Raw genomic sequence first — 14,483 nt, forward strand, 5'->3', positions numbered from 1 at the left:
GTTAACTTTCAACAAGTTATACAACATAAATTGATGTTCAGCAATCAACGTAAAGTATTTCTTAAGTAAATTTAAAGAAAATCAGTACTTTAAAAAGTAGCTGAATTATAATTCACAAAGTAGCCACATTTGTAAGGATACTATATATATATATATATATAAGTTCTATTTAAAATTCACGATGGGCTCAAAAGTTTGTCACAAGTTTCCATAGGTAAGAAGAGAGAATATGGACACATTTTCACTGGAAAAATAGATAACCTTAAGTCTTGTGTGTAAACCAATTGCCCTTAGTGCAGAGTAACGTCTGTCAACAAAGAATCTTAGTTTCTACATTACAGAAGCCCCACTTGATAGGAACTTCCAAAACATTTGAAAATACATTTTTATAGAAAAATGAGCTGCAGTTTCACATCACTGTTTTATAGTGTCACATCTACAAAACTAAGGTGAAGCACCGACCAGGCTGTATCCTTAGCCTTTGGGGACTTGTTTGGGATATGAATACATTGAACACTTTCTAGACTTTTAGTCTTTAGGTGTTCGAACAGCCAAACTGAAATGTAGCAATCAATGAAAAGAAGAAGAATGCATGATGTGGTCTTAGAAGCAATGATTCTCCATAAAGAGATAGGTCCTCGGTATCAGAAGCTGGGGTCAGAGTGAGGAAGACTCTTTCAAACCACTTATACCCCTCATCTCAACCTCAGTTCAGAATATCCACTGCAGCAAGCTATTGTTACTTTTTGGAGTGGGTCATATCCCAGAAGGGGATTAGGGCAGGGGAAAAAAAAAAAAAAAAAAAGCTGAAAAGCATAGCTACAAAAGGATAAGCCTTATAGCTTTCCTTTATAGCTCTTTTCACTCTGATGCTGAAAACCCAAACATATATAGAAAACCCCAACTCTAAGTACATTTACCATTTATGTTGGAAGATATAAAGAGCTATTTATGGCTATTCAGGGATCAAAGAGTTTAGAAGAGTTAGATAAGGAAGTAGCTAACATTTGACTGAGTATAGCACTTATAAACTCTTGCAAACATAATTGGAAATTGAATACAAACCCAAAATCAGAAAAAAATATATATAAACATGTCAATATTTTAAAAGGTAGAGACTAAATGTCAAGAGTATGCTGGAGTTATTTAATAAAAGCTATTACTCCAGCTGGACTATTTTAGGAACAAAAGGTAAAAATAAAGGTAATTTTTATGTTGTGATTTAAATGAATAATTGCCTATTAAAAACAAGAATAAAAGGTACCTCTCCAGATGCTGTAGCTAATCTATTGGCAGGTGTTTGCATATCAAATTTACATGTAGCTTTTTTCCTTTTCTTTTCTTTTTTAAAGCAACAATGGGTATTGCTAGTTACCACAGTGCAGTCTGAAGTCCCACCTTTTTAATTGTATGAGTCATAAAACATCTTTACTTAAGTTTTCCCATTTGTGATCACTGCATGTCAAGTGGTCAGTCTGTCTTTGTAAGTCCTCAATGACATAGGAAATCCTGCCTGACTTAGGAAATGGTTTTACAAGAGCCTATTTTCAATCCTTTTTATATGGTGGCTCCAATTCAATTTAGTAAACAGAAGTTTGCCTGGTTCCTACTGGCATCTAATCTCAGTATAAACGGAATCCAGAAGAAAAAGTCAAACCCATTTTAATGCCTGAGGATCCCAAGGAATTCACACCAAACCTTCTTGCCACTTAACCTCAAAGACAGATTCTGAGTAATGTTACATGTAACTTCATCTAACACAATGTCTGCTTGACACTTCAGAGGCATTCAATAAACATCTGTATGCATTTGAATTCATACTGGCACTAAATAAGAAATCAGATATGTAACCCCTTAATAGGATCTACTAATTTAAAGCTGATTATAATAGGCAGATACTAGAAAAGGTTGTATGTGTTTAGTTTAGTCTAAAAACGAAGATAATATCACACTATGTGTTAACCCTTAAAACAGAGTGATACTTTCTTCATCCAGTTTTCTGGGGCTAACCTATATACCATTTAATATATACTTTAAAAAAAAAAAAAAAAAGCAGATTTTTTCATATGGCATCACATTCTTTATCACAAATAGAGATCTTTGGCTGCACATGTGGTATAAAATCTTAGTCTATGAAGGCCGTGCTTGGATTAAAGTCCAGGATGGTATACTAACTAGGCAAAGTGATTCTAATGAGTGACTCAGATCTAGAGCAAGTCACATACCCAGTCAACTTAAGATTTCATTTGCATCATTGGTGTCTTCCGTCTGCTTCAAACCTCTGCAGTCTTTTATAGATAAACAAATAATGGGTATGAATTTTTATCTTGCATGGACAACAAATCTAGGGTTACATATATATTCATCAGGTAAGGATCTCCTAAGATGAGACAGACAAAGTTGTAAACCCTAGCAAATTAAGAAATTCCAGTGAGAAAGCAGATATGCCTACCTTTTCAGGCAGATGAAGAATGGTGTGTTCTCCTGCACTAAAGTTGGACAGGGATCTATACGCAGCATTTGCTACAATTGGGTCCTAGATAGGGTTTAAAAAAAAAAAAAAAAAAAAAAAGCAAGCGAACAAAAAAGCACAACATACATTAAACATCAAATCTGGAGGGGGAAAGAAACCTTCCCCCACCAATCCCAAGATTCTACAGTCAGTGCTTTGAAAATGGTATTAACGCTTTGCCTACGCCAAAAGTGTATTTACTAGCAATTTCAGAAGAGAGAGCAAGAAATTTAATCCTCGTTTCAAAAGAAAATATTGCAAAAAAAAGTGAAAGGGTCTGTGAAGGGAAGTAAGAACAATTGGAAAAAATTATCAGCATTAAACATTTTTCTGGAGAATATGCCCAATTAAAAATGGGCAAGGAGATCAAAAATACTAAATTTTTATCCTAGTTTGAACATTAAATATAAAGTAACTCATAATTGCTCAAGTCTCCATGAAGTAGTATGATTTAGCAGAAGAGGAATAAGGAATTACTGTCTGATAGGCCTAGGTTTGGATTCGATTCTCTACCTATTAATAGGACAAGTTAGCCTTTTGGAATCTAAACTCATTCATCCATGAGTTAGGTATAACACCACCAGCAGTCTCCATATATAATCCTTGATTGGTAACAACATCTAAAAGATGGACTGGACTTTTTGTTTCTTTGGTATGCTTGTTGGTGGGGACAGGGCAAAGCAGGAAAGGGGAAAGACCATATAAAAATATAAAATAATATCAACAGTTCCTCTTCCCATCTGTCAGATTCACCAAGTATTAAGTGCACTTTATGGTAAAAATGTATTAATGGGCATCAATTGAGAATAATTTTTAAAACCAAAACTTATGAATAATCATGTTTTTTTAAAAATTGGGAACCCATTATTTCAAGACAGTTGTACCTTTTATCCTAAGAGTCTTATTTTACAAATTTCAAAATTATTTCCCTAGCTTTGTTCTGATTCACTGACAAGCCTTGTGATAATACCTTGTTTTGAGTATGAGTCCAGAGAAAGCTGAGGACTTGAACTTTAAAATTCTGAAAAGTTAACAAACAAAAGAATAAATTGTTAAGACCAAGCTAAAACTGAGAATAAACAATCCAAAGTAGCAAATAATGAAAATTAAGTCACTTTTAAAATAACATCACCAGAAATTCACTTGATATGTATTCACCTATCATTCATAAAATGTAAATATTCAGAAACAAACTCATCTTCTAAGCACATAGATATTTTAAACACATTAAGATTTTAAGATTATGAAATTTAGAAACCTAACCATTTCTTACTCTTAGTCCCTTCAAGTACTAACAGAAATGTCACTCTTTCATGCTACTGTTCTAGCCTACCCAGAAGAGAGTTTTCCTTTCTCCAAGTGGCCATATGGCACATGGTACACCTCAGCATCTATCATGACTAACTCGCTATGAGGTTGTACAACACTTAAGGCAGTGACTGTGTGTTTTTCATTTCAAAGACCTAGACCACAGAGCCCACACAGTTCCTCAAAGAAGACAAATGTGTATTAAATAATTGATTGAGCATAAAAGCCATTTACCTTCCAACAGTCGGTGGTCTTCATTGCCACCACATCTAATTTTTTGCCCTTCTAAATCATATTAGGTTCCTCTATACCTCCTTGCCTTTGCATATTCTAGTCCCCAAACTTCAATGGGAAGCAACAGTGTATTAATTCTTCCAGTTCCAAGTCCAATAGCACACATAAATAATTTCCTTGGATTCTTGATAAGAATGTTTGTCATTTTCTCCACCATACTCTCATTGCTCTTTAATTAACTGTGCTCATCAAATGTTATTATAATTATCATCACTCATATCTGTCTCCTTTAACTACCTTTGAGCTTCTAGAAGGCAGGGACTGATAATATGGTATAATGTGAAAACAAAAGATATGAAACTAGAAAGTCCCAGGTTCAGACATCAGCTTTCACTTAGCTTTTTAACTACAGTCTGAGTCAAGTTACTTGCCTAGAATATAGCAGATACTCAATAAATATTTGTCAAATAAATAGGTCTCTCAAAGCTTTAGTTTCTGTAACTACACAATAAAAAATGATACCTTCCTATCAGATATTAAAACTAATTGGTATAAACTGGTAAGAGTGCTGGGGATTGAATAGGTACTAAAAATAGGGTTGACTATACTTATTAGTATCTCTAAGACCTAGTGCAGTTTTAATAAATATATTCTGATTCAATGAATAAGTGAAGCAAGCACTGTGCAAAGCAATTCAGAAAATACACTATAATTAAATCATGGACTCTATTTTCAATAAGCTTATAGTTCAATGGGGAAAATAATACATGCATACCTATATCTGTAGTATAAATAGAATAAGTGTTCTTAGAACAGTATAAAGAACTTTGGGAACAAAAGACTCCAGCTTGCAGACAAACTCTCAAAAGATGGGATGAGGTAAAACAATCCTTTCCTTCCTAAAATATATTTTTAAATTAAAGATGAAAAGGAAAGTAATTTCAGATAGAGGGAATAATATGAACAAAGGAAAATAAATGGAAAAGTTTGGAGGAAGATAAGGACACTATACGCGGTTTAATTTTTTTGGAGTGCAGGATACAGACCACTAATGAGGCCAGATTCCAGAATGCTTTATGGACTTGGTATAAACAGGTTGGACTACATTTTAGGGAAACTTAAGGTAATGAAGTTACTAGGGATAGAAATGACTTAAGAAGTGCTTTGGGAAAAATTAAATTCAACTTTGGCTCACATCCAAACAAATTCTAAGTAGTTAAAAAACCAATTATCTAAACACACACAGATAAAAGGGGGAGGAGGAAGGAGGGTCTCTCCCTTCTACATTTCTTCACTTCTGCTTTTAAGGGGACTATGTTCACTGAAGAGACCCTCCCCAAATGGACTGGAAGAGATGGAGAGAATGACCCCAAAGCAGTCTGCCTGAACAACAGAGGAACCCTAATATAAGCATGAAGACAACCAAAATACCAGAGGAAAAGAATGTAAAATCTGAAAGAAAAAAAAATCTAGTCCAAAAGATAATTCACAACCATGGATAAGCCAACACAAAAAACCAACACACAAACCAATTCATAAATTAACCTGTAATAAAATCTGATTAACTCAAGGTACAAGCAACACAAAGGTATATGATTTTAGCCCCTGAAAAAAGAAAGTAAATACACCCAATATGGCCTTACATTGGCTTTTAGTCTTAGCTCATTATCAGTAGCCCTGTAGACTCTCTGACAATATAAGAGCATGTGCCTGTGAACTGCAGCCATAAGAAAGAATGTTGGTGAACTATATACTCAGAGTCACAAACTGATTCTTTTTTTAAGACCCTAAAAAAAAAGGCTACATGTAAGAATAAACTAAAATATCCTGTATTGATTCATTCATTCAACAACTACTTACTACATACAGATTATGCACCAGGTACTGTGATAGGTATTGTATAGCCAGTAAGGATAAATTTGATTTTATTCACTGTGCAGCATTTAGAATGAGCGGAAGTATCTTGTAAGCCTGTCTTAATCAGATGATCTAACATATATAATGGACTATTATTGGAATCTGATGGCTGGAATGGCAGTTTATCAAAGTCTGTGAAAAACTAAATCAAACGAGAAGTTCAACAAGACTGCAAGTGAAAATCAACAGCTGCTCTTTGAGGGAAAAGGAATAAGGCAAGCATGAAAAAAAACATGGCTTACAAACGTAGAGGCATAAATGTAATTCACTACCCTCTGATGCATTCACTCAAAGAAGAGATAATGAAGAAAATATTAAGCACTAATATATGAATCTTATTACAAAGAATCTTCCACCAAGTATTTCAACTCATTACAACGACAAACACTGAGTAATTCACAAAGTTTGGAGAGTCTGTCCTGCCTTTATTAATGTCTTTGTGGCTTATTTTTTAGAATTTAAAACATTAAAAAAATGATTTTAAATTGTTGGCTTTATGAATTCTATTATTTTGGAAACACTAGTTTTACGACAATGACTTTAAAATCTTGACAATACGCTCATAATTAAAAGGTGGTATCCTTTATGTAAATAAGTTTTAGACATAAGATTGATGAGGAGCTATCCTTCTACTCCTAAGAGTCCATAAACATATCAACATGGTCTCAGAACAACAACAAAAGATTAGGAATATTTATTCCGAAAGTTATTATAACACACATCTTTCCAATGAAGAAGCAGGCAATGTGTTGAGCTCCAAATGCATACCTCATATTCAGTTGTATTGACTGTTAAAGAAGGAACCAGAGAAAATAGTTCACTCAGTGTCTTCAGAATGAGAGGTCTTGTGTCACAACTTAGCTTTGGAGAGAGAGCATTCCAAGTAGAGCGAATGCAAACAACCTGTGAAGCAAATAAAAAAGGTCAACACCGAACAAGACCCCAACATATATAAAGCCATTAAGTAAGAGTACTATATTTTATTATAAGGAAACTTAGGAAAAAAATAAGACTATGCCTAGAAGATAGGATTTAATAAGGTACTACCCCTCAAATGAACTTACTTAAACCAATGTAAACTGTTGAAGTTGTGCCTGCCTCACACAATTGCTTTTTTACTACTTTGCTTTTAGTTAACCAAGTAAATAACTCTCTCCTAAGCACATAAGCTCTCACTCTCACCGACACACACAAAATTAACTCCAGATTATCTAGCTATATACATTGTTTAAGAACCAGTCCCTGAAACAAAGTGGGTAAGACAATGCTAGCACATTTCTTTCTAAAGTCAGGTTTCCACATTTTTTAGAGTTTTTCAGGCTGTTGAAACAATATCACCACTCAGAAAACTGGAGTGTCAACATATATAAATCAAACATTCTCAAATCACCTTACAAGCTTTTAAGAGGCAGGAGAATAACTGTAGTATTCAACATAATAATTTAAGACGTTTTAAAAGTCAATTCTGGTTTTTTAAGAGGTCATTAATGATAAAATAAATCTAAAGCCCAGCAAAAATGTTATATCATTTCTAATTTGACCCCATTTTCTTAAGCCAGGGGTTCTTCATTCATTTCAATATCTGGTTTTATGGATAGTCAAATGTGTTCTTAAGTTCAATTCCAGCTAACACTGATGATATTTAGATGTTTTATGAAAATTTTGAGACTCAGATAGGAAGAATGCAAACACAGATCAATTAGATAGGCTTTACAAGAATTAATCTTTCTAAAATATTCCAATCTCTTCTTTTAAGCTGTAATTAACACATACAATTATTCTCTATCTACAAGTATAAATTATTTAGAAAAACTACATAAGGTAGTAAATTTTAAAATGTCAAAGATAAATTAGTAATATATACTTAAGGAGACAGATTAAGAAGAGGTTCAAAGAAAAGACAGTAGACAGAGTATTTCTGAGACAAATTGGATTCAGTGCATTTGCTATTACTTTATACTTCCCGTGAAACAGTAGAATAATAAATACTCTTTGATTTGGGATCCCCTACATGATTTGGGTTCAACTAACCTTTCCTAAGGGCAGTACTGTAGACCAGGCATGACAGTAGGCACATTTACATAAAGAAGTAACTCTGATATTATAAATCATCAGCATTTGAAAAAAAACCCAAACCAATTCTCTAAAAGCTATCAATTCAGCACAGTTGCATACCCAGAGTGGTACACAGTTCTCAGAGAAACAATAAAATATAAGGATGATCTAATCCTTCAAAAACTTGACACCTTATTGTAAAGGAAGAAAAAGACACATCATTCTAAATTATTGGAAACAAAAAGGTACATGATATGATTTTAAACTATTTCAACAGAAAATAGTTTCAAGAGGAATCTATAGAGGAAAGATAAGTCAGTGGGCGGGAGTCATCAGGGAGGGTATCAAGAGACGATAAGGCTTGGGAAGAGACTTGAAGAAAGAATGAACAGAAATCACACAGCCATGCCACAAGAAAATGGAAAGCACAAGTCAAACACAAAACATGTTGTAGGTACAAAAGCATGAGTATTGGTGGGGAAAGGCTGGTAGATCACAGAATACCTAGAATACCAAAGCAGTCAGAACCAAATCTAAAAGAAAAGGCAGGCTATAGGGATTTCAAGTTAAGAAATACAAAACAATTTAAAAGCTATTCTTAACAAATTCATTTGGGCCTGGCGTAGTGGCTCATGCCTGTAATCCCAGCACTTTGGGGGGCCAAGGCGGGTGGATCACTTGAGGTCAGGAATTCGAGACCAGCCTGGCCAACATGGTGAAACCCCCTCTCTACTAAAAATACAAAAATTAGCCAGGCGTGGAGGCATATGCTCCAGCTACTGGGGAGGCTGGGGCACAAAAATCGCTTGAACCCAGGAGGCGGAGGTGTCAGTGGGCCGAGATCATGCCACTGCACTTCAGCCTGGGCTACAGAGCGAAACTCTGTCTCAAAAACAACAACAAAAACAAAGAAAACAGTGCAGAACAGGGACAAAGGCCAAGAGACTGAGGAACTAATAAGAGAGCTTTGCACTATTCTCAAGCAATTAAAGTCTCCTAGGGCAGAAGAAAAGGCCATGATTGTGAAGCTTCCGCAGCCACGTGGAACTGTAAGTCCAATTAAACCTCTGTCTTTTGTAAATTGCCCAGTCTTGGGTATGTTTTTATCAGCAGTATGAAAACGGGCTAATAAAGAAATGTGACACCTAAATGCAACATGGGATCCTGGAACAGAAAAAGGACATCTTAAACACACATGTCCATAATTCAGTTAACAGCACTGCACCAATATTAATTTCTTAGTTTTAATAACTGTATTATAGTTACGTAAGCAAGATGTTAATATTAGGGGAAGAAGGGTGAAAAAAACATGAAATAATTATCTATTTTCTCTTTTAACAACAGCTCTTTTGATATATAATTCAAATACCATACAATTCCTCATGTAAAGTGTACAATTCACTGGTTTTTGGTATACTTACAAAGCCACACAACCATGACATTCAAGTTTGAAACATTTTTATCACCTCCTCCCAAAAAAAACATAATCATTCATCATTCTTGATTGCCCCCTAAGCTCCTCAAATCTAGGCAACCACAAATCTACTTTCTCTATATATAAATTTGCCCATTCTGGGCATTTCCTATAAATAGAATAATATAATATGTGCTCTTCGGTGTCTGGCTTCTATCAGTTAGCACACCTTTTCCAAGGTTCATCCATGTTGTAGTATGTGTTAGTGCTCACTTCTTTTTATTGCCAAATAATACTCCATTCTATGTATATATCCTTTAAACTTTCCATAAGTTTAAAGTAATTTCAAAATAAATTTTTCTAAATAATAGAAAAAAAAAAACACTAGTCAAAAAAGTAATGGTTAAGAATTTCCAAAATTAATAAAATACATTAATTCTCTAACTTAACTTGTAATACAAATAAGCTTATATATTAATACATTATAATATGACCATTAAACACCAAAGACAAAACAACAATCCTCAAAGTTAAAGGGAAAAAACACAGACTACCTGAAAAGGAACAACTGAGAATAACATTTTCTTTCCTTCTTTTCTTTTTTTTTTTTTTTTGAGATGGAGATTCACCCTTGTTGCCCGGCTGGAGTGCAATGGTGCAATCTCGGCTCACTGTAACCTCTGCCTCCTGGGTTCAAGCAATTCTCCTGCCTCAGCCTCCCAAGTAGCTGGGATTACAGGCATGTGCCATCACGTCCAGCTAATTTTTTGGGGGGATTTAGTAGAGATGGGGTTTCACCATGTTAGTCAGACTGGTCTCGAACTCCTGATCTCAGGTGATCTACCGGTGTCGGCCTCCCAAAGTGCTGGGATTACAGGCATGAGCCACCGTGCCCGGCCAATATTTTCAAAATTAAGACAAAAAGACCATGCAATAAGATCTTAAGAGTGCTGAGGAGCAAATGAAATACTCTCAAGGATAGACCATATGATAGACCATGAAACAAGTCTAAAAGAATTTATAAAAATAGAAATCATATCAAGTAGCTTTCCTGACCACAATGTAATAAAACTAGAAATCAGTAACAAGAATAATTTTGGAAACTATACGAACATATGGAAATTCAACAACATGCTCCTGAAAGACCAGTCAATGAAAAAATTAAAAAGGAAAGTGACAAATTCCTTGAAACAAATGAAGAACACAAACATACCAAAACATATGGGATACACCAAAAGCAGTACTAAGAGGAAAGCTGATACCAATAAAGTGCTTACATCAATAAAGTAGAAAAACTTCAAACAAACCACCGAACAATACATCTTAAAGAACTAGAAAACAGTAAATCAAACCCAAAATTAGTAGAACAAAAGAAATAAAGATCAGAGCAGAAGTAAATGAAGACTGAAAGACAATAAAAAGATCAATGAAATGAAAAGTTGGTTTCTTGAAAAGATGAGTAAAATCAACAAACCTTTAGCCAGACTAATTAAGAAAAAAAGAGAGAACATTCAAATAAATAAAATCAGAGATGAAAAAGGGAACATTACAAAAAACATTCACAAAGTACAATACCACAAAAATTCAAAGGATCATTAGAGAAGACTATGAGCAACTATAGACAATAAATTGGAAAACTCAGAAGAAACAAATAAATTTGTAGACACATATGGCCTACCAAGATTGAATCAAAAAGAAATCCAAAGCCTTAATCAGCCAATAAAAAGTAATGAGATTGCAGCCATAACAGTTTCCCATCAATAAAAGCCCATAATCTGATGGCTTCATTGCTGATTTCTACCAAATATTTAAAGAAGAACTAATATCAATCCTACTCAAATTATTCCAAAAAATACAAGAGGAGGGAGTACTTCCAGACCCATTCTATGAAGCCGTTATCACCCTGATACCAAAAGCAGACAAAGACACACTACAAAAAGAAAACTACAGGCCAATATCTCTGACAAACACAGATGCAAAACCTCAACAAAATGCCACCACCCCAAACTCAACAATACATTAAAAACATCGTTCCTCATGATCAAGTAGGATTCATCTCAGGGATGCAAGGATGGTTCAACATATGCAAATCAATCAATGCAATATGTTATATCAGAATGAAGGACAAAGACCATATGATCATTTCAACTGATGCTGAAAAAGAATTCAATAAAATTCAACATCCCTTCATGATTAAAAAAAAAAAAAACCCCTCAAAAAAAAAAAAAAAAAAAACTGGGTATAGAAAGAACATACCTCAATACAATAAAAACCATATAAGACAGATCAACAGCTAGCAGCATACTGAATGAGGAAAACTGAAAGCTTTTCCATTAAGATATGGAACAAGACAAGAATACTCACATTCACCATTATTCAACATAGTACAGAAAATCCCAGCTACAGCAATCAAGCAAAAGAAACAAAGGGCATCCCAATTGGAAAAAAATAAGTAAAATTATTTTTGTTTCCAAATGATATGATCTCATATTTAGAAAAACCTAGAGACTCTACCAAAACAAAATTAGGACCATTAAACTCAGGAAAGTTGCAGAATACAAAATTGACATTCAAAAATCAGTAGCATTTCTATATGCCAACAGTGAACAATCTGAAAAAGAAACCAAGAAAGGAATTCCATTTACAATATCTACACATAAAATAAAATACATAGGAATAAACTTAACCAAAGAAATGAGAGATCCCTACAATGAAAACTAAAAAACATTGATGAAGGAAAATGAAGAGGACACATAGAAAAAAACAAATGGAAAGATATTCCATGTTCATAAATTGGAAGAATCAATATTGTTAAAATGTCCACAATCTATAGATTCAATGCAATCCTTATCAAAATAACAATTACATTCTTCACAATAACAGAAAACATAATGTTAAAATTTATACAGAAGCATGAAGACCCAGTAAAAGCAAAACCATCCTGAGCAAAAACAACAAAACTGGAGGAATCACACCGCCTGACTTCAAGTTATACTACAGAGCTATAGTAACCAAAACAGCATGGCATTGGCGTAAAAACATACACACAGACAAATATAACAGAATAGAGAATGCAGAAATAAATGCACATACCTGCAGTGAACTCATTTTTGACAAAGGTGCCAAGAACATACATTGGGAAAGGACAATCTTCAATAAATGGGGCTGAGAAAACTGGGTAAATATATACAGAAGAATGAAACTTGACCACTATCTCTCACCATACATAAAAATCAAATCAAAATGGATTAAAGACTTAAATCTAACACCTGAAAGGATAAAAGTACTATAAGAAAACATTGGGGAAACATTCTAGTACATAAGTCGGGACAAAGATTTCTTGAGTAATACCTCCAAAGTACAGACAATCAAAGCAAAAATGGACAAACAGGATCACACATCAAACTAAAAAGCTTCTACACAGCAAAGCAAACAATCAACAAAGCGAGGAGACAATCTACAGAATAAGAGAAAATATTTGCAAACTATAAATTTGACAAGGAATTAATAAATGGAATATATATGGAGCTCAAACAACTCAATAAGATATAAGATTATTTCCACTCAAAAACTGGGCAAAAAAATCTGAATAGACATTTCTCAATAGAAGACATATGAATGGTTAGCAGGTATATGAAAAATGCTCATTGTCATCAGAGAAATGCAAATTAAAACTACAATGAGATATTATCTCACCACAGTTAAAATGGTTTTTCTCCAAACGTTCGGCAATAATGAATGCTGGTGAGAATGTGGAGAAAGGGGAACCCTCATACACTATTGGTAGGAATATAAATTAGTACAGCCACTATGGAGAAGACCATGGAGTTTTCTCAGAAAAACTAAAAATAGAACTGCCATATGATCCAGCAGTCCCACTGCTGAATATATATCCAAAAGAAAGGAAATCAGTACATCAAAGAGATATCTGCATTCCCATGTTTACTGCAGCACTATTCACAATAGCCAAGATTTGGAAGCAACCTAAGTGTCCACCAACAGATGAATGAATAAATAAAATGTGGTATATATACACAATGGAATATTATTTAACCATAAAAAAGAATGGAATCCTATCATTTGCAACAACATAGACGGAACTGGAGGACATTATGGTAAGTGAAACAAGCCAGGAAAAGAAAGACAAATGTTGCATGTTCTCATATGTGGGAAAAAAAAAAAAGAATATAGGGGTAGAATGATGGTTACCAGAGGCTGCAAAGGGTGGCAAGGAGCTGGGGAATAAAGCGGAAATGATTAATGGGTACAAAAATACAGTGACAATAAGAGCTAGCATTTGATAGAACAATAGAGTGACAACAGTTAACAATAAGTTATTTTGTATTTTCAAAATAACTAAGAGAGTATAATTGAAATGTTCCAAACACAGAGAAATTATAATGCTTGAGGTGATGGATACCCCAGTTATCCTGATTTGATCATTACACAGTGTGACTATATCAAAACATCACATGCACACCATAAATAAATACAACCATTATGTACCCGAAACTAAATTTTTTAAATTTTAAATATTGAAAATAATAAAAATAAAAAACAACTTATTCAGAAACAAGGAAAAAACACTTAACATGGCTTTCAAGGTTTTTCATGATCTGCCTTCTAGCTATTCCTCCAGTCTCACCTCTTCTGCTAGTTCCTTGACATCATATTTGTTTAATAACTACTATTCATATTTAATATTAGAAAAATGAGGAAAAGGAATAGATACATTTTATTTACCCATATATCACCATTTTAAACTACTATTTCTTATATATGGGAAAGTTTTAATAAATAAATATAAAATTATAATGATGAAGTAACTTCCTGTGAGAATTTTTTCCATATAACTCAATTAAATTGGTTAGACTATAGTTTGTATGGTTTAATGCTTGCATTCTTCCAGGTATGACATTTTTTCCTTTAAAATTAAAAAAAAAAAGCTGTCTATTGCCATTCTTTGTAAAGCACATTCAAGTTTAACTTAAATATTAATTTAATTCCGTGAAAATTAGTTGAATTATTAAAAATGCAAATCAA

General features: G+C 33.7%; 1 protein-coding gene across 1 annotated transcript in view; it reads right to left on the reverse strand.

The window, feature by feature from the left end:
* The window catches only part of FOCAD (focadhesin), a 315,281-nt gene that overhangs the window by 122,118 nt on the left and 178,680 nt on the right, over positions 1 to 14,483 (reverse strand). Inside the window, exons 16-18 of the mRNA XM_025360104.1 lie at positions 6,740 to 6,874; positions 3,483 to 3,533; positions 2,453 to 2,536 (exon numbers count right to left, since the gene is read on the reverse strand). Coding sequence (XP_025215889.1) covers positions 2,453 to 2,536; positions 3,483 to 3,533; positions 6,740 to 6,874 — 270 coding nt within the window. The remainder of the gene's footprint in view (positions 1 to 2,452; positions 2,537 to 3,482; positions 3,534 to 6,739; positions 6,875 to 14,483) is intronic.

Source organism: Theropithecus gelada, chromosome 15, assembly GCF_003255815.1.
Source record: "Theropithecus gelada isolate Dixy chromosome 15, Tgel_1.0, whole genome shotgun sequence".
NCBI classification, from domain to species: Eukaryota; Metazoa; Chordata; class Mammalia; order Primates; family Cercopithecidae; genus Theropithecus; species Theropithecus gelada.